This window comes from Pleurodeles waltl, chromosome 9 (assembly GCF_031143425.1).
Source record: "Pleurodeles waltl isolate 20211129_DDA chromosome 9, aPleWal1.hap1.20221129, whole genome shotgun sequence".
NCBI classification, from domain to species: domain Eukaryota; kingdom Metazoa; phylum Chordata; class Amphibia; order Caudata; family Salamandridae; genus Pleurodeles; species Pleurodeles waltl.
Window position 1 is genome coordinate 1,004,139,226 of NC_090448.1, and position 24,141 is coordinate 1,004,163,366.

A 24,141-nucleotide genomic window follows, 5' to 3' on the forward strand; every position below is an offset into this window, starting at 1 on the left:
AGGACATAGGACTACCCAAAGTAAGGGAAAACCCACCTATGCAACAACCACAATGCTACAGTTGTGGCAAGTGGGGTCACATAGCCCGGGTATGCTCTCGAAAGGGGGACAAACCAGAGCCAATGGAGATTGGGATTACGAGGGGAAGAGTCCTATGTACAGGAGGGGGTGACTCATGATACAGACAGGAAATAAAAGTGAATGGAAAATCTATTGTAGCCTTGATCGATTCGGGATGTAGCCAATCCGTCAAAAGAGCCAACATAATAAACCTGTCAGGACAACAGACACCACAGTGGGTCTCTATATGTTGCATCCATAGGTATAAAAGAAACTACCCCCTAACCTCCGTGCTGATAGAGTGGGAAGGAAACCAAGACCTGTTACATATGGGTGTCATGGACCGCTTGGTCGAAGAATGTATCCTAGGGACCGATTATATCCAGAATCATGTCAGAATCCTGGTGGGCTGAGGCCCCCCTTTTCTGACTCCCATATAGAGAGTAAACCTCACCGACATAAGCCCACCAGACGGGAGAAGAGACACGCAAAACAACTCTATTGGACCACAGAGAAGGAAAAGAACTCAGAGAAGGTTATGGCCACTATTCCACCTCCCTCCCCTTCCTTCCGAGCCAGTCAACGGGAGGACCTGTCTCTCCATAACGCTTGGAAAACGGCTAAAACAGAAAGCACCAACGAGGTGGGTCCGTATTTCCTTATACAAAAAAACCTCCTTTACCGAGTCATCAAACGGGACGATGGGGTGAAACGACAATTAGTGGTACCCGAACCCTACCGTACACAAGTGCTCTTCCTGGCTCACAACCAACCAGGAGGGGGGCATTATGGGAGGGAAAAAACGGAGGAATACTTGTTACGAAGGTTTTATTGGCCAGGTGTGTATGCCCACCTCCGGCGGTATTGTGCCCAATGTCCCCGAAGTCAACTCGTAGACCCAGGACCCCAAAGGAAAGCACCCCTACAACCATTACCTATAATTGACGTCCCATTTTCTAGAATTGGAATGGACTTAGTAGGCCCCCTTCTCCCATCCACAAAAGGATACACTTATATTTTAGTTCTCGTTGACTATGCCACTAGGTATCCCAAGGCTATACCTCTCACTAGCATGATAACTAAAAATGTAGCCCAAGCCATGATTGCCTTCTTTGCCAGGGTCGGGTTTCCTAATGAAATCCTGACGGATCAAGGTACGCCTTTCATGTCTTCCTTAATGGCCGATATTTGTAAGACTTTACGGGTCAAACAAATTAAAACCTCAGTATATCATCCACAAACGGATGGTTTGGTTGAAAGATACAACCGCACCATAAAAACACTATTGAGAAAAACTGTCTCAGAATCAGGGCGAGATTGGGACCGAAAGCTTCCCTTGGTTCTTTACGCCATAAGATCGCATGAACAAGCCTCTACCGGGCATAGTCCCTTCGAACTCGTCTTTGGACGACAACCCCGTAGCCTCCTAGATATGGCGGCTGAGATGTGGGAAGAAGAGGGAGAAAGTGAGAAACCCCTATTAGACTATGTACACGAACTTAAAAACCAACTATAGACAATGTGGGAAGACGTACGTAGTCATATGGAAAAAGCCTAAAATACACAAAAAAGATACTATGACCGAGGTACAAAAACAAGATACCTACAACCCAATGATAAAGTTCTTATATTACGCCCCTGCTCCGATAATAAACTATTAGCCAAGTGGCAAGGCCCATATACCGTATTAAAATCAGTCTCCCCTGTTACTTACCTCGTGGAACTATCCAGGACTCCAAAAAGAGTACAAATTTACCATATCAACTTATTAAAAAAATGGGAAGAGCCCACTGTCTCCCTAACTTGTACAGCTACAGGGTTTTTGATAACACCAGGGAAACCATTAGACATTGAACTGTGACCCATCAATCCAGAGATAACCATGGAACAACTCCAAATTAATCCAGACATCACAGAACAACAGCTACAACAATTAGAGAGCCTGTTAAAGCTACATAACAGGTTTTTTTCGGGAAAACTCGGTAAAACACATCTGATACAACATCATATTAGAACCCCAGAGGGTCAAGTAATACGACTTCGACCCCATCGTATTCCCGAGGCCCGCAGACATTTAATCGAACAAGAAGTACAGGCCATGTTACAAATGAAAGTAATAGAACCATCTATCAGCCCTTGGTGTTCCCCCGTCGTGCTGGTCCCGAAACCGGATGGTTCTATCTGTTTCTGTATTGACTTTCGCCATTTAAATGACATTTCCCTATTTGATACCTATCCTATTCCCAGAGTTGACGATCTACTCGAACGATTAGGAAAAGCCCAGTACATGTCAACACTTGATTTAACAAAAGGATACTGGCAAATACCCCTGGTTCCCGCAGATAAAAAAAAAACGCTTTCTCCACTCCATCGGGGCTCTGTCAATTTACAGTACTCCCGTTTGGCCTCCACGGAGCTATGGCTACTTTTCAAAGGCTAATGGACCATCTCTTATGACCTTTCCAAAAGTATGCTGCCGCCTATCTAGATGATATAGTGGTCTTCAGCGAAACCTGGGAAGATCATCTTGACCATCTCAATAACATTTTCCATGTTTTGCACACAGCCGGTCTCACGGCTTATCCAAAAATATGCCATCTGGCATATGGTCACATCGCATATTTAGGGTACTTTATAGGGAAGGGACAACTCCGACCTCAGAAAAGTAAAATAGAGGCTATCCAACAAGTTCCTGTCCCCACAACAAAGAAAGAACTCCGCTCCATTTTAGGATTGATAGGTTATTACCGACGATTTATACCCAGATATTCCACCTTAGCAGCCCCCCTTACAGACCTCCTTAAAAAAAACCTACCGTCCAAAATACCAACCCTAACAGCAGACCAACACTCTAGTTTTCAACACCTAAAATCCTGTCTTACTACGGAACCTTTCCTACGATGCCCTGATTTTGCCAAGACCTTTCATCTTCATACTGATGCCTCTGACGTGGGGTTAGGGGCGGTACTATCCCAGACCGACGAAGATGGCCATAATCACCCCATCGTGTTCATTAGTAGGAAACTTTTACCCAGAGAATGTCATTATCCGCTAATCGAGCGGGAATGTCTCGCTATCAAATGGGCCATTGAGAACCTACAATACTATCTCTTGGGACACCCTTTCATTTTATACACTGACCATACTCCCCTAACTTGGTTGGCTTCCAATAAAAACACCAATTCCCCCATCCTCAGGTGGTTTATGGAACTCCAACCCTTTTCTTTTCAGGTTCGTTACATTCCGGGCAATCTCCAATGTACTGTGGACTATTTGTCCAGGTTCCCTGAACCATCGGAACTATATCAGTCCCGATCTTGGGATGGGGTGTGTAGCCGGGTGTTGGAATCCCCTGCTACCTCACACATTAAACAGGGAGCGGAACGCCGCTTCCCCGACCCCGGCAGACATGACTACGAGAATATCGGGAATCCGGATGGCCGGATTCCCGACAAAATACATGAGGGACTCGAGGACTGAACAACGATCTCCATGATTGGGAACCCGGACATCCGGGTTCCCGACGTTATAGAAACCGAGGACGGACTACGTGCGGCGCGCTCGTTTACAAACAGAGACGCCGAGGAAGGAGACGCGGAGAGCGGTGGAAGAGAGGAGACATCCAGCACACGGAAAAGGGAGGAAGAACCCACGAACACCGGTCCAGGAGATACCATTACGGCACAGGGAGGTCCCGAGGAGCTCGAGCGCCGCCACATCCCCGGAGGGACGTGGCTCAGCCAGGTACGGTCATGTTTAAAGGACAGCCTACGTTTCATGGTAGGGAGGGAGGGAGCTGCAGGAGGCGTGGGGAGGAGAGGAGGGGGTGGAGGAAGGGAACCAGAAGGGAGAGAGGGAAGGGTTTGAGAAGGGCACTTAAATACCCACAAAGAGCACAGAAATCGAGAACATTTAATAAATAACTGAACACTCACAGAGGTGCCTTCACTGGATTCCTGAGCCTATTATCATCACGAGATTCTATCTGTGGGGAAGGGGACCCTTATTTACTACTACTCTCTCTCTCTCTCTCTCTCTTCTCTCTCTCTCTCTCTCTCTCTCTCTCTCTCTCTCTCTCCCTCTTTTCTCTTTTCACGAAACACACGCCAGTATAACAACCCTAGACTTACCGACCTTTTCGTTCCTCTTGTTTGCCCGGTCCACCTGGAACACCATCGGGGAACATCCTCTTGAAACATCAGGAACCCTGAGGGAACAGAGGACAACGGAGAATTACCAACCAACCGCCCTCATAACAGTGGACATTTCAAAGTTAAAATTTGCTATAATAAATCCACGTTTACTCACCCTTCCAATTGAGTACCTTAGTCCTTCTTGTCGCTACACCCACTGCCACAGCCCCTTTCTTATTATGTTAGGTCTTTTCGCTAAAACTCTGTCACCGACCTGAAACTGTGATTCATGTGCACAATTCATAGCATCATAGTGAGTTTTATATTTTTTTATGTTCCCTTCTAGGCAGAACAAGCTTATCATTTGGAAAGTCCATATTTTGTTCCCCAATTCTTTTTAGCCACACGGAATTGAGTTTACAATGTGGTTTCCTGCCCTTAAGTGAAACAAATGGAGACATAGATGTTACACTATTAGGAGCGACACAGTCACTGCCCACCAGTCACTGTCCACCAGGTTTCTCTCAACATTTCTTTCAGGGATGTCTTATTCAAGAGCGCACGCTGTGCACAATTCTTTATTATATTATTCATACTCTCTGCTAAACTATAGGCTTGAGGTAAATAGAGGGCTGTCTTGAAATGAGTTATTGACAATTGTTAGAAATGGGGTATTTGGTTGACAGTCAGGTTACCCCTTGTTCAAGCAAGGACCCTCAATCTAGTCAGGGTAAAAGAGAATCACCCTCAGCTAACCCCTGCTTACCCCCTTGGTAGCTTGGCAGAGCAGTAGGCTTAACTTCAGAGTGCTAGGTGTATTTGTACCAACACACACAGTAACTTAATGAAAACACTGGCCTTCCTGCTGCGACTGCGACAGCTCAGGGACCTCCCCCGGTTCAGCCACCTGTTCCCCTGTCCCCCTGGAGGCTCCAGGGCGTCACCCTCAGGCTCCGCCTCCTCCCGAACCGTGGGAACTTCTGGGGCTGGTTTCCCACGCCCCCTGCCTTTCTTCTTCTTGGCGGTCCCCTGGGCCACTGTTTCAGGCTCCAGGGGCTCATATTACTCTGACGGGCTGCCATTGACCGGATGGATACGCATACCCACCCAGGCAGACCCAACATCTCCAAGTGAGACCTGTGTTCCACCTCCTTCCAAGGAGAATCCTCCAGGTCATTGCCTAGCAAACAATCAACAGGCATGGTTGGACTCACAGCTACCTTCAAGGAACCTGAGACCCCCCCATTTAAAGGGAACCTGCGCCACTCTGCACAGGCGCTCTGAGTTGTCCACTGCAACTACTTGGTGAAGTACCCGGGGATCAATCTGCTCTTCAGACACCAGCTGACTCCTCACCGTAGTCACACTGGCTCCTGTGTCTCTCAGAGCCTCCACCCTCTGTCCATTAATGGTCACCCACTGCCTGTACTTCTTAGTGTTTTCAGGCACTAGGGTTATCTGGACCATCTCACTGTCCCCTAGTGAGACAAGGGTCATCTCAGCTGGTTCCCACCCACCTCAAACTCCTCCCCAAACGCTACACTGGCCAAACCCTGGGATTGCGCACCAGTGGGTGCTGGTGTACTTTTGGGGCATTTGGGGTCCCCCCTCACATGACCCACCTGGTCACATGCATAACACTTACGTGGGGGACCACCTGCCACTGGCTTCCCTTTGGAGAACCATGGCTTCTTTTCGCTGGGGGGTTGGGAATCCTTACCCTGGGAATCAGTTTGGGGCCCTTTAGAGAACTCCCCCTGTTTGCCCTTACCCCCCCCTTTCTTCTGAGAGGGACCCTGCCCACCCTTGGCGTGGTCTCCCCCATACCTCTTTTGGACCCTGGTGCTCTCCCAGCGGTCCGCTTCCTGCGCAAGCTTCCTGGGGTCAGTCAGCTTGCTGTCAATCAGGTGTTGGCACAGCTCTGGAAAACATAAACTGTACAAGTGCTCCCAAGCAATCAGATTGTAAAGCCCCTCATACGTAGTTACCTTACTGCCCTTCACCCAACCATCCAGTGACCTGCAATAAAAATCAACACATTCCAACCATGTTTGGGATTCCTTCTTCTTGTAGGACCTAAACTTATCCTTGTACTGCTCAGGGGTAAGACCATACCTTGTAAGCAAGGCATCCTTCATGTTAGAGTAGGTGAAATTCTGAGCATCCCCTAAGGCTGTCAGTGTATCCCTCCCCTCTACCTCAAAGTGCTCCACAGACCCGCCCCCCAGTGAGCTTCAGGGACCAGATTCATGTGGAGAGCAGACTCATACCCCTTGAACCACAAGTATATGTCATCCTCCCTCTTGTAATCTTTCACAAGGTCTTTAGGAATGTGCACCCTCCTCTCAGGCTGCACTGTAGGGTTGCTGCCACCATCTCTACTGGACTGGCTTCTATGATCCATCTCTTTCAAGCTAAGCTCATGAGCCATCGCTAACTTCCTCTCCTCAAGGGCTAGACTCCTCTGCTCCAATTGGTACTCCCTTTCTGCCTGTCTGTCCTGTAACTCCTCAGGTGTCAGATCCTTGGATGAGACACTGCTACCTGCCCTGGAGACCTTCTCCCTGGACATAACAGGCCCACCCACAATACCATTGTGTACTGAACACTCTTCCTCATCCTCCTCATCCTCTCCTCTGTGTGCCCTTCAGTGCTCTTGGCTGTCACCCAGGCCCTCAGCGCCTTTTGTAGCTCCTCCTTCCTGGATGAGCTCTTAATGGGACTGTCAAAACTTTTACAGAACTGCTTCAACTGAGCTTTGGTATAACTCTCCAATTTCTCAAGGTCAAAGTCAGCTCCAACTGATGCATCTCCAGCATGGGACATGATGAAGATTCGAAAACAAGTGCAAAGTTCCAAGGCAGAAAAACAAGTTCCCAAATGAAGTTCCAAAGAAAGTAAATCAAGGAATCAGCGAAAAAAAAATGGAAGTAGAACAAAAACAGTCCCAAAGAGAAAAAATCAAAAGATCACCAAACAAATAGTATGTGGTCACGTAGTGGCCTGAACTCAAACAGTAGTGTAGACTTAATCACTGTATGTCAAGTACAAATACAAGTCCAAATCCCAACCGCTGATCACCAAACAAGTAGTATGTGGCCATGTAGTGGTCTGAACTCAAACAATAGTTTACACTTAATCACTGTATGTCAAGTACAAATACAAGTCCAAAAACAACCGCTGATCACCAATGTTAGAAATGGGGTCTTTGGTTGATAGTCAGGGTAAAAGAGAATCACCCTCAGCTAACCCCTGCTTACCCCCTTGGTAGCTTAGCAGAGCAGTAGGCTTAACTTCAGAGTGCTAGGTGTAAAGTATTTGTACCAACACACACAGTAACTTAATGCAAACACTACAAAATGACACAACACAGGGTTAGAAAAATAGGAAATATTTATCTAAACAACACAAGACCAAAACGACAAAAATCCAACATACACAAGTCAAGTTATGAATTTTTAAAGATTAAACTAAAAAATAGCGCTTAGAAACAAAAATGCTTCGATGAGATGTTAACACGGCGTCATGACGGAGTCGTTCCCAACAAACCGACACCAGCGGCGCTGGACACGGAGTCGCGTAGACCCCAAAGAACAGTACCTTTGGTGAAGAGTGAAAACAAGCCGATGCGCGAAGTCGGGGATCGCGGCGTCTGTGCGAAATGTTGAATTCGCGCACTTCGAGCGGTGTCGGTCACGACGTGGTGCAGCGACTTCCACGGAGTCGCAGACCTCAGCGGGGCTGCAGCGGCGTCGGGCCTGCGAAAAGCGTCGCGTTCCAGCAAAGGTCACGGCGTCGGGTGCAGGCGGCGTCCCCGGATTCAGCAGCGGCGTCGGTCCGGAGACGTCTGAGGTCGATTTCCTTGGATTTCCACCAGCTTTCCTTTCAAGGGCCCAGGAACTGGATAGGGCACCACTTGTCAGAGCAGGAGTCTCTCCAGAGACTCCAGGTGCTGGCAGAGAGAAGTCTTTGCTGTCCCTGAGACTTCAAACAACAGGAGGCAAGCTCTAAATCAAGCCCTTGGAGATTTCTTCACAAGATGGAATGCACACAAAGTCCTGTCTTTGCCCTCTTACTGTGGCAGAAGCAGCAACTGCAGGATAGCTCCACAAAGCACAGTCACAGGCAGGGCAGCACTTCTCCTCAGCTCTTCTCCAGGCAGAGGTTCCTTCTTGTTTCCAGAAGTGTTCTAAAGTCTGTGGTTTTGGGTGCCTTCTTATACCCAGTTTCTCCTTTGAAGTAGGCCTACTTCAAAGTAAAGTCTCTTTGGAATGTGAAATCCTGCCGTGCCCAGGCCAGGACCCAGACACTCACCAGGGGGTTGGAGACTGCATTGTGTGAGGGCAGGCACTGCCCTTTCAGGTGCGAGTGACCACTCCTCCCCTCCCTCCTAGCACAGATGGCTCATCAGGATATGCAGGCTACACCCCAGCTCCCTTTGTGTCACTGTCTAGTGTGAGGGGCAACCAGCCCAACTGTCAAACTGACCCAGACAGGGAATCGCAAACAGGCAGAGTCACAGAAATGGTATAATCAAGAAAATGCTCTTTTTCTAAAAGTGGCATTTTTAAGCGCAAATTTTTAAATCAACTTTACTAAAAGATGTATTTTTAAATTGTGAGCTCAGAGACCCCAAACTCCACCTGTCCATCCGCTCCCAAGGGGAATCTACACTTTAATCAGATTTAAAGGTAGCCCCCATGTTAACCCATGAGAGGGACAGGCCTTGCACCAGTGAAAAACTAATTTAGCAATATTTCACTGTCAGGACATATAAAACACATTACTATATGTCCTACCTTAACCATACACTGCACCCTGCCCTTGGGGCTACCTAGGGCCGACCTTAGGGGTGTCTGACATGTAAGAAAAGGGAAGGTTTAGGCCTGGCAAGTGGGTACAGTTGCCAAGTCTAATTTACAGGTAAAACTGTACATACAGACACTGCAATGGCAGGTCTGAGTCATGATTACAGAGCTACTTATGTGGGTGGCACAACCAGTGCTGCAGGCCCACTAGTAGCATTTGATTTACAAGCCCTGGTACCTCTAGTGCACTTTAATAGGGACTTACTAGTAAATCAAATATGCCAATCATGGATAAACCAATCACATACACATATTGTAAAGGAGCACTTGCACTTTAGCACTGGTTAGCAGTGGTAAAGTGCCCAGAATAAAACAAATAGCAAAATGAGAGTCCAGCACACATCAACAACCTGGGGAACAGAGGCAAAAAGTTAAGGGAGACCACGCCAAGGATGAAAAGTCTAACAACAATACTTTAAGAAAATATTTCATTTTCTGGGATACAAACTGTGCCTCATTATCAGTTATAAGATTTTTGAGAGCACCCTCCCTAGAAAATTCTTCTTTTGAAAATTAGATTACCATTTTCGTGTTTACCGTAGCCACATACTTCATGACCATCCACTTACATGTATAGTCTCCCAGCAGCATAACATATTGTTCATCATTGGCTAGAAGATCAAATGGCCCTGCTATATCTAGACCTGGCTTAGTCCATGGCTCCACTGGAACCTCAACAAGTGACAGAGGAACTGTGTGAGTTTTCTTTGTTTTGTCATAATTCGCACAATGCCAACAATCCTTTACCACCACTTCAACTTCTTGATCCATTTTTGGCCACCAGTATCGTTCACGCAAATGAGCCTTGGTCAAATTGCTCTAAAAATGTCCTTCATGAGCCAAGTTAATTAACTTCTGTCTCACAACATCAGGGGGTACCACCTGTTCCCCCCTTAATACTTTCCTATCACTAATGCTAAGTTCATCTTTTACACAAAGAAATCCTTCCATGTTAGTTGGTATAACTTTCTTGTTTGGCCAACCATTTACAATGAGTTCCTTTAATGTAGATAATTCTAAGTTGTTTGAAATAGCATTATCCCACTCACTTTCCTCCAGGGCTGATTCACATACCCAATCTACAGCTACTTCTTCACACACATCTACACTCTGGTTGACCTGCAGTCTAGAGAGACACTCTGCTATTGCATTCCCTGCTCCAGGTATATACTCAACTGTAAAATTATAACTGGTCAATCCATCTGACCACGTCCTGATCCTACGGAATACATTCTCTATCTCCATACAAAAGAACATACGAGTAAGTGGTCGATGATTGGATCTGACCACAAATGGTATTCCCCATAAAAGAAACTGAAAGTGGATAATTGCCCAAAATACAGCTAAGGCCTCTCATTCAATAACTGAAAAACGCTCTTCAGCACCTTTTAATGAGCCAGAAGCAAAAGCTTTCACCTTAATTTCACCATTCACCATTTGGGCTAAAACTGCACCCAAACCTTTCAGACTGGCATCGGCCAATAAAATTGTTTTCCTGTGAGCATCAAAATGTCCCAACGTTGGTAATTATCAAATGCTGCATTTAATACTGTTGAAAGACATTCTTCAGTGCAGTTAAACTGGGAACACTTTTTTTGCAGCAACCTCAATGGTTGAGAAACACTAGCAAACTTTTGGATACATTTCGAACAAAATTCTGCCAAACCAAGAAATGCTCATACTTGATCTTTGTTTTCCAGTTTGGGACCTTCCACAATACTGTTTGCCAATATATTTTTGGGCTTATACCTTCGCCTGAGATAGTGTGCCCCAGATAAGTCACAGTGGATACTCTGAACTTACACTTTTCCTTTTTTATCACCAAGCCTGCATTCTGTAATCGCTCCAACACCTCCAACAATATTTCATCTTGTTCACATTGGTTTCGTCCATAGACCAAAATATACTCCTGGTAAAACAAAACTTTGTCCATCTCTTCTAACACTTTCTTCATGACCCTCTGAAAGCATGCCCCTGCACAAACCAGTCCAAAAGGCATCTGGATTAATCGAAATGCTCCCAAAGGGGTTACAAATGATGTTCATGGCATAGAATCAGGATGGAGCATATCCTGGTGGTAAGCAGAGGACAAACCCATCACATTGGATAACTTAGCATCTTTTTTTTTCGTCCTCATTCACCATGGCCCCTGAACCAACTCTCTTCCAAAACACCGTTCTCACCCTCTCAACAAGAGAATGGTCCGTGCCAGGGGACTCCATTTAACTCTCATACAATCTTCCGCCGAAGGGGGAGAGACCACTGTCGGACAGGAGATCCTAGAGAGAGGTGTATAATCATTGGACAACCGAAAGAAAAATTGTCATTAAATACCTACTAAATACTTACTACCCACCCATTCAAACAAACTTCAAATAGATTCTCTCCAATCTAGTAAAGAGGCCCAAAAGTTCACCCTTGTCCTCCTAGTATTTCGTAAATTCAAGTCCAGTTCCGAAGTATGAAACACAGCACTAAGCCACTCCGAGTGTGTCGGAGGTGAAACAGACATCCATTTCTTACATATTTCTCTTCTGCCCAACAGAATCACATAAAACAAAAGTTTAAGCCTTTCATTACTTCCCCTTCTGCTCCATAATTCCTGTTCCTGTGGTTGCCCAAATATTATCAAAGGGAGAGATGCTATAATATCCCAACCTAATATGCTTGAGGCCGTCCTACATACTTTCTCCCAAAATAAACAAATGTCCGGGCATTGCCAGAACATATGAACATCTGTTGCCCCTTCAAGACCGCATTTTAAACATTTAACCACTCTCCTTTTTTAATTTTAGACATCTTATCCGGCAAAATATAGGCTCTATGTATAGTGTAAAGGTGATTCTTCCTTAATGAGGCTGGTTTTACTACCTCAAACAAAAGTGCCAAAGACTTCTTCCACAACCCATGAACCCTCTCCTTAGGAATAAAACCACCCCAAAGATCTATAGGCAATTTAAAATCTGCATCTAATCCTTCTAAAATTTCCCAATACCAAGCCGGAACCTTTCTTGAAGCTGGGGAGAATAACGGTAGAGAGTCTTCCAAAGCGTTACAACACCTACACCCCCTTTAGCCCTCTGTGACCATTCCTTTCTCTGCAAAAACTTCAGTCTTGACATGGATCCTCTAGTTTCCTTCGTCAACTCTTCCCATGAAAGCAAAATACCCTCATGAAAGAGATCTCCCCAAACTTACATCCCCGCCTTTTTAATTGGTAAAGCCATAACATCTTTAAAACAATCTGGTGTGCCCGGAGAGTCCCAAATGGGCGCATTATAACTATAATAGGTTGCCTTTGCTGCTGATCTTAACTGATACCAACACTTCGCAAGACCCTGCAATGTTTTCAACTTAACCTTTTTGAAAAACTTAGGGTCTCCAAATTTAAACAAAAAGTGTCTTGAAGCCCCCTTAATAGTTGAAACCATGGCCTTAAACATAAGACCCGTTGCTGTAGTGTCTGGACAAAAAAAATAACATCTTTGAATTCTTAAGTAAAAAAGACCAAGAATAATACCTCAAATCTGGTAATGCCAGGCCGCCCTTTTCCCTCCTTCTACGCAATTTTTTCCAAGATATTCTTGGCCCCTTTGACCGCCATATGAAATTGTTTATAACCTGTTGCATCTTATCCAAATATCCTTTATGCATAAGAAGAAGAATAGCTGAGGATGGACATTTTAACCAAATTGACAATTGTCAATGGAAGGTGTGCCCATCTTTGCATTATACCTTTACATTCTGCTAACAATTTTTGTTGATTCTTTTCTACTAGCTGCTTATGATCATGAGTCACCAATATACGTAGATACCTTACTTCCTTCTTACAATATATTGAGCCTTCCTCCATATTCCAAGGCATAGTATCTGTTTTTTCAACATTCACCCTATACCCTGATATACTACCAAATCCATCAGCCAATTTTAGAACTGCGGGGAGAGCTGTTGATAAATTATCAGTGTACACAAGGAGATCATCCGCATATAGAGCTACTTTTTTTCCCAACCTTTACAGCTAAAAGGAGAGATTGACAAACTCTGCCTGATCTTCCTAGCTAATGGCTCAATATACAAATTATACAATACAGGAGACAGTGGACATCCCTGTCTAGTGCCTCTTGAAATTGCAATAGATCCTGTAAGGTTCCCATTAACCAAAACTTTAGCCGAAGGGGCCCTATAAATCTGATCAATAATCCCACACAACTTGTCCCCCAAATTAACCCGTCTTAGAATCGATTTTAAATAACTCCAATTCACCTGATCAAAATCTTTCATCGCATCGATAATAATAATCGCCAGGGGTGTCTCAAGGGAAGTGACCAAATTTATAGCTCCAATCAAATTGAAAGTCAACTCATGCAAATATCTTCCCCTAGAAAACCCTTTCTGATCAGGGTGTATCAAATTATTTACTACACTATTCAGCCTATCAGCTAATATTTTAGCAAATAATTTATAATCACTGTTCAACAACGATATAGGCCTATATGATGCACATTTTGTTTTTATATGGTTTCAAAATTAGTGTAATAATCACCTCATTCCACGAACTTGGAATACCAATTCCATTTTCAAAAATCTCGCCAAATAATTCAGTTAAAGCTGGAATAATAGCGTTCCCTAATGCCTTATATAATTCCACTGGGATACCATCCGACCCTGGGGCCTTCCCACCCTTACTCTCAATCAAAACCCTCCTTATTTCGTCTGCTGTTATTGTACCATTAAGTAATTCCTGCTCCTGTAGTGAAATACCAGGAAGTATAGCAGGACCCAACCAACCATCAACCATATCCTCTCCCACCTCTAACTCTTCTGTATAAAGTTTAGCAAAAAAATTCTGGAAGACGAACTCGATATCCTTACTATTTGTCACTCTCTCCCCTAACTGATCTACTTCAATTTCCGTAATGTAATTTCTTACTTGATCTAATATGCTCTTCCAAGCTAGTAACTTCCCTGCGTTTTCACCATACTCGAAGTGCGCCAGTTTACTTGCCTCCCATCTTTTTTATAATTCTCCCTTGTAATACATTTTCCAACTGTTGTCTCAATTCATCTATTTTTTTCCTCAAAGCCTCTATCTCGCCCGTTTCCCCCATCCCCACCAGCTTGTCCCTTTTCCTTAACATTTCCTGTTCCAGAGATTTTATTTCATTCCTAAACAACTTACGTTTGTAACTCGAAATACTCATAATCCTCCCTCTTATAACTGCCTTAAAGGTGTCCCACACAACTGATGGTGAAGCAGACCCTACGTTGATACTAAAAAAAAACTGTTTCCTTACGTAATTGAAATACATCCTCATCATCTAATATTAATGAGCAGTCTAATGTCCATTTATTACTAGTTGTCCTCTGAGACAGAACAATATCCAACAACACCACTGCATGATCGGATAGATGAGATGGCAGGTATACTACATCCTCCACCCCCTCTCTCAACCGTATATCTAGCAAGAAATAATTTATACGGAAGGCATGCTTATATTTCTTGTTAAAAAAAAGAAAAACCCTTTTGTTCTCAACTCTCTGTCTCCATATGTCGCACAAGCCCAGTTCCCTTCTCATCCTCCCCAAATATTTCTGAGATTTTGGAGTTCATAAAGACTTGCAGCTGTCCGTCCTATCCAGTTTATTGTCTAACACAACATTAAAATCAAGCTGGGAAAACAACCGATTAAGTAGTTCTATATCATCACAATTAGGGCCGTAGTACCCAACCAAAACAATATTTCTCCCACCCACCTGTGCTCTAACTATAACCCAGCGCCCTGCTGGGTCTGATCTTACATCCAATACTACTATGTTAGCTTTTTGTTGTTGTTTAAAAAGAATAACCACACCTTTTGTATGAAAGTTATGCTCAATACAGATACACGTTTGGACCCACCTCTGTGTCCTAAATAACTCCATACACTCATTTTTTGCCAAGTGGGTCTTTTGCAAAACCAAAATTTGTGCTGTTGAATCTCTTAAAATAACTTAGCATCTTTGATTAAAGCCAGAGTTTCTGAAATATTCGGTAACGGTTGACGATCAACCCAGATGTGCTTATTTAATCCTCTCAAGTCAACAAACATACACATCTGTTTACCCCCATCCTTTGGTGCTAGAACTATGGGAGCCAACAACTCTGAGCGCTGAATTTCTTCAATTACTCTTCTTTCTTTTATTTTTTTTTATTCTTGTTCAAGTGGTGCTAACATCATATGAGGACTTTTCCTTAATTTAGACACACTTCTATGTTCAACATTCTTTAATGACCCTAAATCATCGCCATAACTATAGGCAACCTACAAACTATCCCATCTGAGAATCTTTCATTCGCCATTTTTAAGACTTTCTGTTTGGAATTTGGATTTAATATTATCTCCATGTCCCTTTGGCTTCATCCTAAAAGGTTATCACCCCTTGTTGCTACACACACTTTCCCATTTGTTTCAAGCTCATCAAATACATTTTCATCACTGAATAACCCATAGCTATTGTCTCTATCAAAGTGGGATTTTTTGCTAGTAATGTTTTTTGTACTTTTACATTGTTCGTGCACCTGACAATCTGGTCTCTGACAAGAGAATCAGTTGTGAAAGTTTGCACGTACGAGCCAATGTTTTCAAGGCTGCAACATACGTGCCAATTTTCACCTGTTTCCCATGCACTCTTGTGAAAAATGTGTACCTTTCCAGTACCACATTAATCAGTGCATCAAAATGTTTCTCCAACATCATTACAGACATGTCAAAAACATTGTCTGGTTCACACTTCCCATGACTAATGATGATTTCCTCTAAACTCTCATACACATTTCTCCCTTGTATTCGTACATTTTGTAATAATACAGCTTGTTTGCGAACTGCCAAAACATTTTCTCCCCCAATAGCAAGTAGGTATGAATCAAATATCTGCTTCCATGTTTTCCATGGCAAATGAGGAGGTTCAGACATATGAGTGCCTGACATAATGTCTGAATATTTGAATTGTCAGTAACACTAGTACTTTGGGCTAACAACCTACTTCTCCGCTGTTCAAAAGGACTAAAGTGTGCTGTTCACTGAAACGAAGACTAGCAAATATCTAATATATATATATATATATATATATATATATATACGTATATATATATATATATATATATATATATATATACATATATATAGAGAGAGAGATAGTGAGAGAGAGAGATAGAAATATATATATATACATATATTTATGTGTGTAGAAAAAACAAATCTGCCTCATTTATTGTCAGCAATTAATTAATATCAATGGTGTGCTGGTCACCGATTAATCTCAAAGGTGTGCGGATCACCACTTGTTGCCGAGTGATCCATATGTCAATAAATAATTAAATATTAACCCCTTCGCGCTGCCAGGCCTTTTCCCCCTCAGGTGCCAAGCCTTTTTTTGGCTGTTTAGGGCAGTTCGTGCATAGGCCCTCATAACTTTTTGTCCAAATAAGCTACCCACGCCAAATTTGCGTCCTTTTTTTCCGACATCCTAGGGATTCTAGCGGTACCCAGACTTTGTGGGTTTCCATGAAGGAGACCAAGAAATTAGCTAAAATACTGCTAAAATTTTGTTTTTTTTTTAAATAGGAAAAAAAGGCTGCAGAAGGAGGCTTGTGGTTTTTCCCCTGAAAATGGGGTTAACAAAGGGTTTGTGGTGCTAAAATCACCATCCTCCCTGCTTTCGGGAACAGACAGACTTGAATCATAAAACCCCATTTTTCAACACAATTTTGGCATTTTACTGGGCCATACCCCGTTTTTACTATTTTTTGTGCTTTCATTCTCCTTCCAGTTAGTGACAGAAATGGGTGTGAAACCAATGCTGGATCCCAGAAAGCTAAACATTTCTGAAAAGTAGACAAAATACTGAATTCCGCAAGGGGTAATTTGTGTAGATCCTACAATGGTTTTCTACAGAAAATAACAGCTGGAAAAAAAAAATATTGAAATTGAGGTGAGAAAAACAGCCATTTTTCTCCACGTTTTACTCTGTAACTTTTTCCTGCGATGTTAGATTTTTTAAAGCAATATACTGTTACGTCTGCTGGACTCTTCTGGTTGTGAGGATATATAGGGCTTGTAGGTTCATCAAGATACCTAGGTACCCAGAGCCAATAAATGAGCTGCACCTTGCAATGGGTTCTCATTCTATTCCGGGTTTACAGCAATTAATTTCCTGAAATATAAAGAGTGAAAAATAGGTATCAAGAAAATCTTTGTATTACCAAAATGGGCACAAGATAAGGTGTTGAGAAGCAGTGGTTATTTGCACATCTCTGAATTCCAGGGTGCCCATACTAGCATGTGAATGACAGGGCATTTCTCAAATAGATGTCTTTTTTACACACTGTCTTACATTTGGAAGGAAAAATTTAGAGAAAGACAAGGGGCAATAACACTTGTTTTGCTATTCTGTGTTCCCCCAAGTCTCCCGATAAAAATGGTACCTCACTTGTGTGGGTAGGCCTAATGCTCGCGACAGGAAATGCAACATGGACACATCACATTTTTACATTGAATTCTGACGTGTTTTTTGCAAAGTGCCTACCTGTAGATTTTGGCCTGTAACCCAGCCGGGCACCTAGGGAAACCTACCAAACCTGCACATTTTTGAAAACTAGACACTTAGGGGAATCCAAGATGGGGTGACTTGTGGGGCTGTCACCAGGTTCTGTTACCCAGAATCCTTTGCAAACCTTAAAATTTGGCCCCAAATCACTTTTTCCTCACATTTCGGTAACAGAAAGTTCTGGAATCTTTAAGGAGCCATAAATGTCCTTCCACCCAGCGTTCCCCCAAGTCTCCTGATAAAAATGGTACCTCACTTGTGTGGATAGGCCTAGCGCCCGTGACAGGAAATGCCCCAAAACACTATGTGGGCACATCACATTTTCCCAAAGAAAACAGAGCTGTTTTTTGCAAAGTGCCAAGGTGTGAATTTTGACCTCTAGCTCAGCTGGCACCTAAGGAAACCTACCAAGCCTGTGCATTTTTGAAAACTAGACGACTAGGGTAATCCAAGATGGGGTGATTTGTGGGGATCTCACCACCAGGTTCTGTTACCCAGAATCCTTTGCAAACCTCAAAATTTGGCTAAAAAAAACACTTTTTCCTCACATTTTGGTGACAAAGTTCTGGAATCTGAAAGGAGCCACAAATGTCCTTCCACCCAGCGTTCCCCCAGGTCTCCCAACAAAAATGGTACCTCACTTGTGTGGGTAGGCCTAGCGCCCGTGACAGGAAATGCCCCAAAACACAACATGGACACATCACATTTTCCCAAAGAAAACAGACCTGCTATTTGCAAAGTGCCTAGGGGAATCCAAGATGGGGTGACTTGTGGGGCTCTCACCAGGTTCTGTTACCCAGAATCCTTTGCAAAACTCAAAATATGGCCCAAAAAAATGTCCTTCCACCCAGCGTTCCCCCAAGTCTCCCGATAAAAATGGTACCTCACTTGTGTGGGTAGGCCTAGTGCCCGTGAAAGGATATGCCCCAAAACACTATGTGGACACATCAAAATTATCAAATACTAAACTACCTGCTTTTGTGGGATGACCTGCGTTTTTGGTCCTGGGCTCAGCAGTCCTATAGGGAAACCTACCAAACTAAAACATTTCTGAAAACTAGACACCAGAGGGAATCCAGGGAGTTGTGACTTGCGTGGATCCCGCCAATGTTATTTTACCCAGAATCCACAGCAAACCTCAAATTTAGCTAAAGAAATCACATTTTTCCCACATTTCTGTGTGGGATCACCGCACCGGGACAAATGTCCTAACACCCAACATACCCCTCAGACTCCAGGTAAAAAATGATACCTCACTTGTGTAGGTGGGCCAAGTGCCCGTGACAGGGGTAGAGCCAAAAACATGACAAAATTGAGCGGGAACTGAAGCGGGTCAAAAAGGGCAGTTTGAAAAAAAAGCATTTTTAGGCTGACAAGTGGGGCAAAATGTTTACCAGTATAGATGAGACAATGCTGGGTGGTAGGAATTGTGTGGATTCCTGCAGATTCTGGAACGTTCCATCACAAAAATGTGGACAAAATGTGTTTCCAGCAAAGTTGGAGGTTTGCAGGGCATTGTGGGTAAGAAAATGGTGCAGGGTGCATGTGAAGCACACCACACTGGACTCTCCCAGTTGTTTAGTTTTCAGATGTGTCTAGGTCTTGTGGATTGTTTCTACATGGCAGCGTCCCATAGACCAAAAAGGGCAGCCCTCACCATTCCAAGTGGGACGATTTTGAGAGTTCGCCAAACTCTCATGGCCCAAATGTAAAACCAAAACCCAAAATAATCAAATGTCCTCTTGCTTGCTGTGGAATACAATGTTTTTGTGTGTAGGGGGAGAGCTGAAAGACTGTTACCCCCTTCAGTTGGGGTGGGGGCATAACCATGCCCATACTGGTTGGTAGCCACCACCACACTATATATTTTTTTTTTTTATTCCCTGGAATCTAGTAGACTTTCTGCCCCCCCCTGGGGTATGGATCAGGGGTAATTGCCCCATCTGCCCACTGGTAGGCAGAACAACTTTGGTCCCATTTATTTGAGGTAGGGGGTATGGCCATGCCCCCACTCTATTATTTTGAAAAAAAAAATCTTCCCTGGTCTCTGGTGGGCTTTCTGCCCCCCCTTGGGGGCAGATGGGCCTTCCAAAAATAAGCCGATCTACCCCCATGGGGAGCGACCCTTGCCCAAGGGGCTGCCCCCTAAACAAAACACACACACCTATACCCAGTGCCTAAGTGGTTTCTGCCCCCCGGGGGCAGATCAGCCTAATAGAAATAGGCCGACCTGCCCCCAAGGGGAGCAGAAATGGCCTAAAATAAACCAGGGGAGCAATCCTTGCCCGTCACTAGGGGGGTCAAGGGTGGAAGGGGAAGTCCTGCCCTGGCTCGGTGGGGGGAGGCCCTGGGGGGGCGTGCCAGTGCTTCCCCGAGGGCCTATACCAGGACGTAGTGTTTACGTCCTTGGCGCCTCAGGGCAGCGTCACCGGACGTAACCACTGAGTCCTTGGCATCGAAGGGGGTAATGGTGTGCAGATCACCACTTGGTGCCGGGTGGGAAGGATTCATCAAAAAAGGACATAGGCATTTACGATCATGTTTTCCCTTGCCTTCAACCAGTCGCACACACGCCAAGGTTCCACTCACACCTCAGCTGGGTTCACTGCCTTCAACCGGTCACAAAACGCGTCAGAGTTCCGCCCACACCTTGAGTTAGCAAAAACATACACAGCGGTTCCACTCTCTCTTGGTGGCTCCCCTCTCACCTCAGTGTCCACAATATCACTTCAAAAGACGCTTTATATGTGTTGCATGGGTTCTGATTCATCTAGGAAGTTGACGACATTTTCACCCTCGTCGCCAGTGTTAAGAATATGCTTTTCACTTCAAAGGTTCTTCATAAACCTTTATTAGATGTGTGGTATGTTTATCCAACCTCCTCAGGCAGCGAACCGATCGTAACTGACCACATTCAAATCTTCCCTAGAAGCTTGACACTGCCTGGAATGCTGTGACCTCAAAGTGATTGTCACTCCATTCCAGCCAAGTGATGTAGTGCAAACCACATCATTCATCCTCTTGGGTCCATGGTTCTGAAGGGTATCAAAAGTGCTGTTGTGAGGGACCATCTTTTACATGCACACAGATCCCTAAAAGAAGTGTATGTGGTGTTTGTCAAAATGTGTATTGAGTTGAGAGTGGATAAATAGTTCTAAAATAGTAGAGCCCAAATATGTACACATTACAGGTCATTGGAAACAGTTATTTTAGCAAGAAACTGCATTTCATTGTCATGTGAACATATGACTTGCTTCTTCTTTCCATAGTCAAACAAAAGCAAAACCCTACATGGCCAAGGACCACTTAACAAAGTTTATTAATAAGAAACAACGGGATCCGCGTCTCAACGAAGTCCTCTTTCCTCATGCAAAGACTGAGCAGGTCCAAGGGCTTATAGAGAAGTATGAACCCAGTGTGATTAACATCCAGAGAGGTGAGTGCCCCTTACCATTAGTGGCAAGTGTACTCCCCCTTGTCTATATCCTTGGCAGGACCTAATCTACTCACAGTTGTATTGTTGCTACTTGGGCTGCATTGCCTTGTTTGCATGGAATTGGGGTGTGGGTGAAAAGGGAGGGTGAATGTTTATTTGTTTGAATGTTTTTATTTAATGGGATTAGGGTGGTTTAAGACATGGCAGACTTTTAAAAATGAGGTATTGAGGTTATCAGACTTTTTTTAGGTGTTTGCTAGAAACACCTTTAACTCTCTGTTGGTAAGGCCTGTTATCCAGTATTGGATATTTCATAAATTCACATGCTTGAATCATCCCCGTCGTCAAAGTGGGAGTCCCTCGGCACATAAAAAGCAATAATTAACAAATAAAATCTTTTTTCTATAGGCTATAATGGCAACACCAGTCACTCATATAGCCTAACCAAGCCCTTTTGTGAAAAGGACCCAAACCTGGCTGCCGGCCAATCAGGTACCAGCACCCTCTAGAACACTCTCCAGAGAAGCTCCTTCCCTCAGATTTTCTACTGCACGTCGTGTGAAGGGAGTCTCCCTGAGCTCTGCTCAGTTTTCTGCTTCTTCAGAAATATTTTTCTCTCAAGAAAACTCTAAGGATGTCAGATTCTTCAAGAAAAGGCCTTTTCCGCCCTTGCAAGACCTGTGGCAAGAAAAAGCTCCATATGGATGATCCACATAAAGACTGTTTATACTGCCTCTACCCACAACACCAGGTGAAGGACTGCAAGATATGCCGTACTTTCTCCACAAAGACCCTCAGAGACCGTGAGGGTAGACTTCTGACATGGATACAGGCAAAATCCTGTACTTCAGGTGAGGAGAGTTTGTCAGAAAGGACACATAAAAGGTCCAAATCTGAGGTCCTGGGCCAGGTGGAAAGATCCAGAAAGCGGCAGAAATTGCATCATAGAGAAGGTGCAAAAGGCTTACAAGGCTCAATTTCTTCTGAGCCATCCTCTCCTTGTCAAAAGAAGGAGTCATCCCGCCGTTCTCCTTCCTCTGAGCCTTCTACCTCTAGAAAGGTATCCATAAAAATTACGACGACGACGGTGTTCACATCTACTGTCTCCACCACCTCGTCAACGAGACCATCGTCGGCGACGACTCCCTTGACGTCAGCGGTAAAGGCTCCTATTTCTTCTATTAAGCCTCCATCGACGAAGATTCCAGAAAAGATTGCGTCGCTGACAACGTCGAAGCCTTCGTCGACGACAACATCGTCGTTGATGACATCGTCTACGAAAGCCCCGGCGACTGCAATACCACCGACGAGAGCTTCGTCGGCTGTATCACCGCCGACGAGGACACCGTCGACGAGGCCGTCGTCGATGAGACCACCGTCGTCGACACCATCGTCGATGAGACCATCGTTAATGGAAGGATCATCTGTTATAACAGTGCCTTCGACGATGCCAATGGTGCCTGTGAGCCAGATAGAGGCCATTCCTACCTCTTCCAGGTCTCCTGATCTTCGAGCCATGGTTAAGATCACATCTTTGCCCAGATCGGCGATCTATCCTACAGACACTTCACCAAGTAAGGTGTCAACCCTATTACCTAGCCATTTGCTGGACTGGGAGGAATCTGATGAGGGTCCATTTGGAGATGCACACAGCCCATCCTAGTTGCATGTTAAATACCAGGAAGAGGATGACGATGATGAGTATGATCAATATCAACCGTATTACCCTCATCAATAGCGCTATTATCAATCGCCTCAACCAAGAGACTCTGTCCAGATGCCTGCCTCCTTGATCCAGGACTTACAGTCAATGTTGCAGGATTATAGGAGGAGGTTCCCAACTACAGCAGAAGATCAGCCACCACCACCAACTTCTCCTGTTACACCAAGGAGCGTACCTCCACCCCCAGCTACTCCCAGGATGACGCCTCATTCCGTGTTAGCTGCTCCCCCTGGAGAGGAAGTTTCAACATCAGGGGAAGAAGAGGAAGAAGGGGAGATATCGACGCCACAACATCCTACTGAGCAATGGGATGACTACTTAGCCCCCACTCCTCCACCGCCTCCTCGCCCTTCAGATTCTCCACCGGAGGATATAGGTAGCTTTCACAATTTAATGACTAGGGCGGCTGCACGCTTCCACCTGCCAACATCCGTCTCGCAGTCTGAATGCTTCCTCCATGATTTTAAAGAACAAGCAAGGAAGTCTGTAAGGGCCTTTTCTTTTATTGTCTTTATATAGAGCGAGGGGATCAAGATCATGTGCAACCCGGCAATAGTTCCACCAGTGCCACAAAAGCTTGACAAAAAATACAATGCAACTCAGGACTCTCCGGCATGTCTAACTGGTCACCCAAAGCCGGACTCAGTTATTTATCAAGCAGCTCAAAGGCATTCTAAGAACCCGTCAGCGCCTATCTCTACTCCTCCAGATAGAGAAGGAAGGAGATTAGATAACTTGGGCAAAAGGTTCTCCTCCATGTCAGCAATTACTGTTAGAGCAGCAAATTCCTTAGCGATCTTGGGTCGTTATGATCGACAAATGTGGTCTGATATGCAGGCTTTTATGGACCTCATCCCTGAAAGCAAACAAGCAGAGGCACGGAAGATCCTCCAAGAAGGTGAGCGTACGTCTGAAGAGATAATTGACTGCGCTCTAGATATAGCCTCCACTGGTTTTCGTCAGCTGGCTGGTGCTGCAGTATTGCGCCGACAGGGTTGGCTCAAGGCCACATCTTTCAGACCGGAAGTGCAGTCCAGAATTCTTGACATGCCTTACGACGGAGAATCTCTCTTCGGCAAGCATGTAGACGACGCACTGCAGGCCATCAAGACCGACACAGATACTGCTAAGTCCCTCGGTACCTTGCAGTACCGGAAACAGCCCTTTCGGGGTGCAGGAGGAAGATGATTTACCTCATTTCGAGGTTCCTTTCACAGGCAGTATCAGCAGACCCAATATAGACCATCCTATCAGCAGCAGTATAGTCAACCATCCACTGCCTCATACGCCAGACAGGGAGGAAAGAGAAGACAGGATTCCCAAAACCGGGGTCAA

The 24,141-nt window shown here is 44.6% G+C and overlaps 1 protein-coding gene across 1 annotated transcript in view; it reads left to right on the forward strand.

Moving 5' to 3' along the window:
* PLCB2 (phospholipase C beta 2) overlaps nucleotides 1-24,141 on the forward strand; it is a 453,229-nt gene that overhangs the window by 281,724 nt on the left and 147,364 nt on the right. Inside the window, exon 9 of the mRNA XM_069208592.1 lies at nucleotides 20,917-21,083. Within this exon, the coding sequence (XP_069064693.1) occupies nucleotides 20,917-21,083 (167 nt within the window). The remainder of the gene's footprint in view (nucleotides 1-20,916; nucleotides 21,084-24,141) is intronic.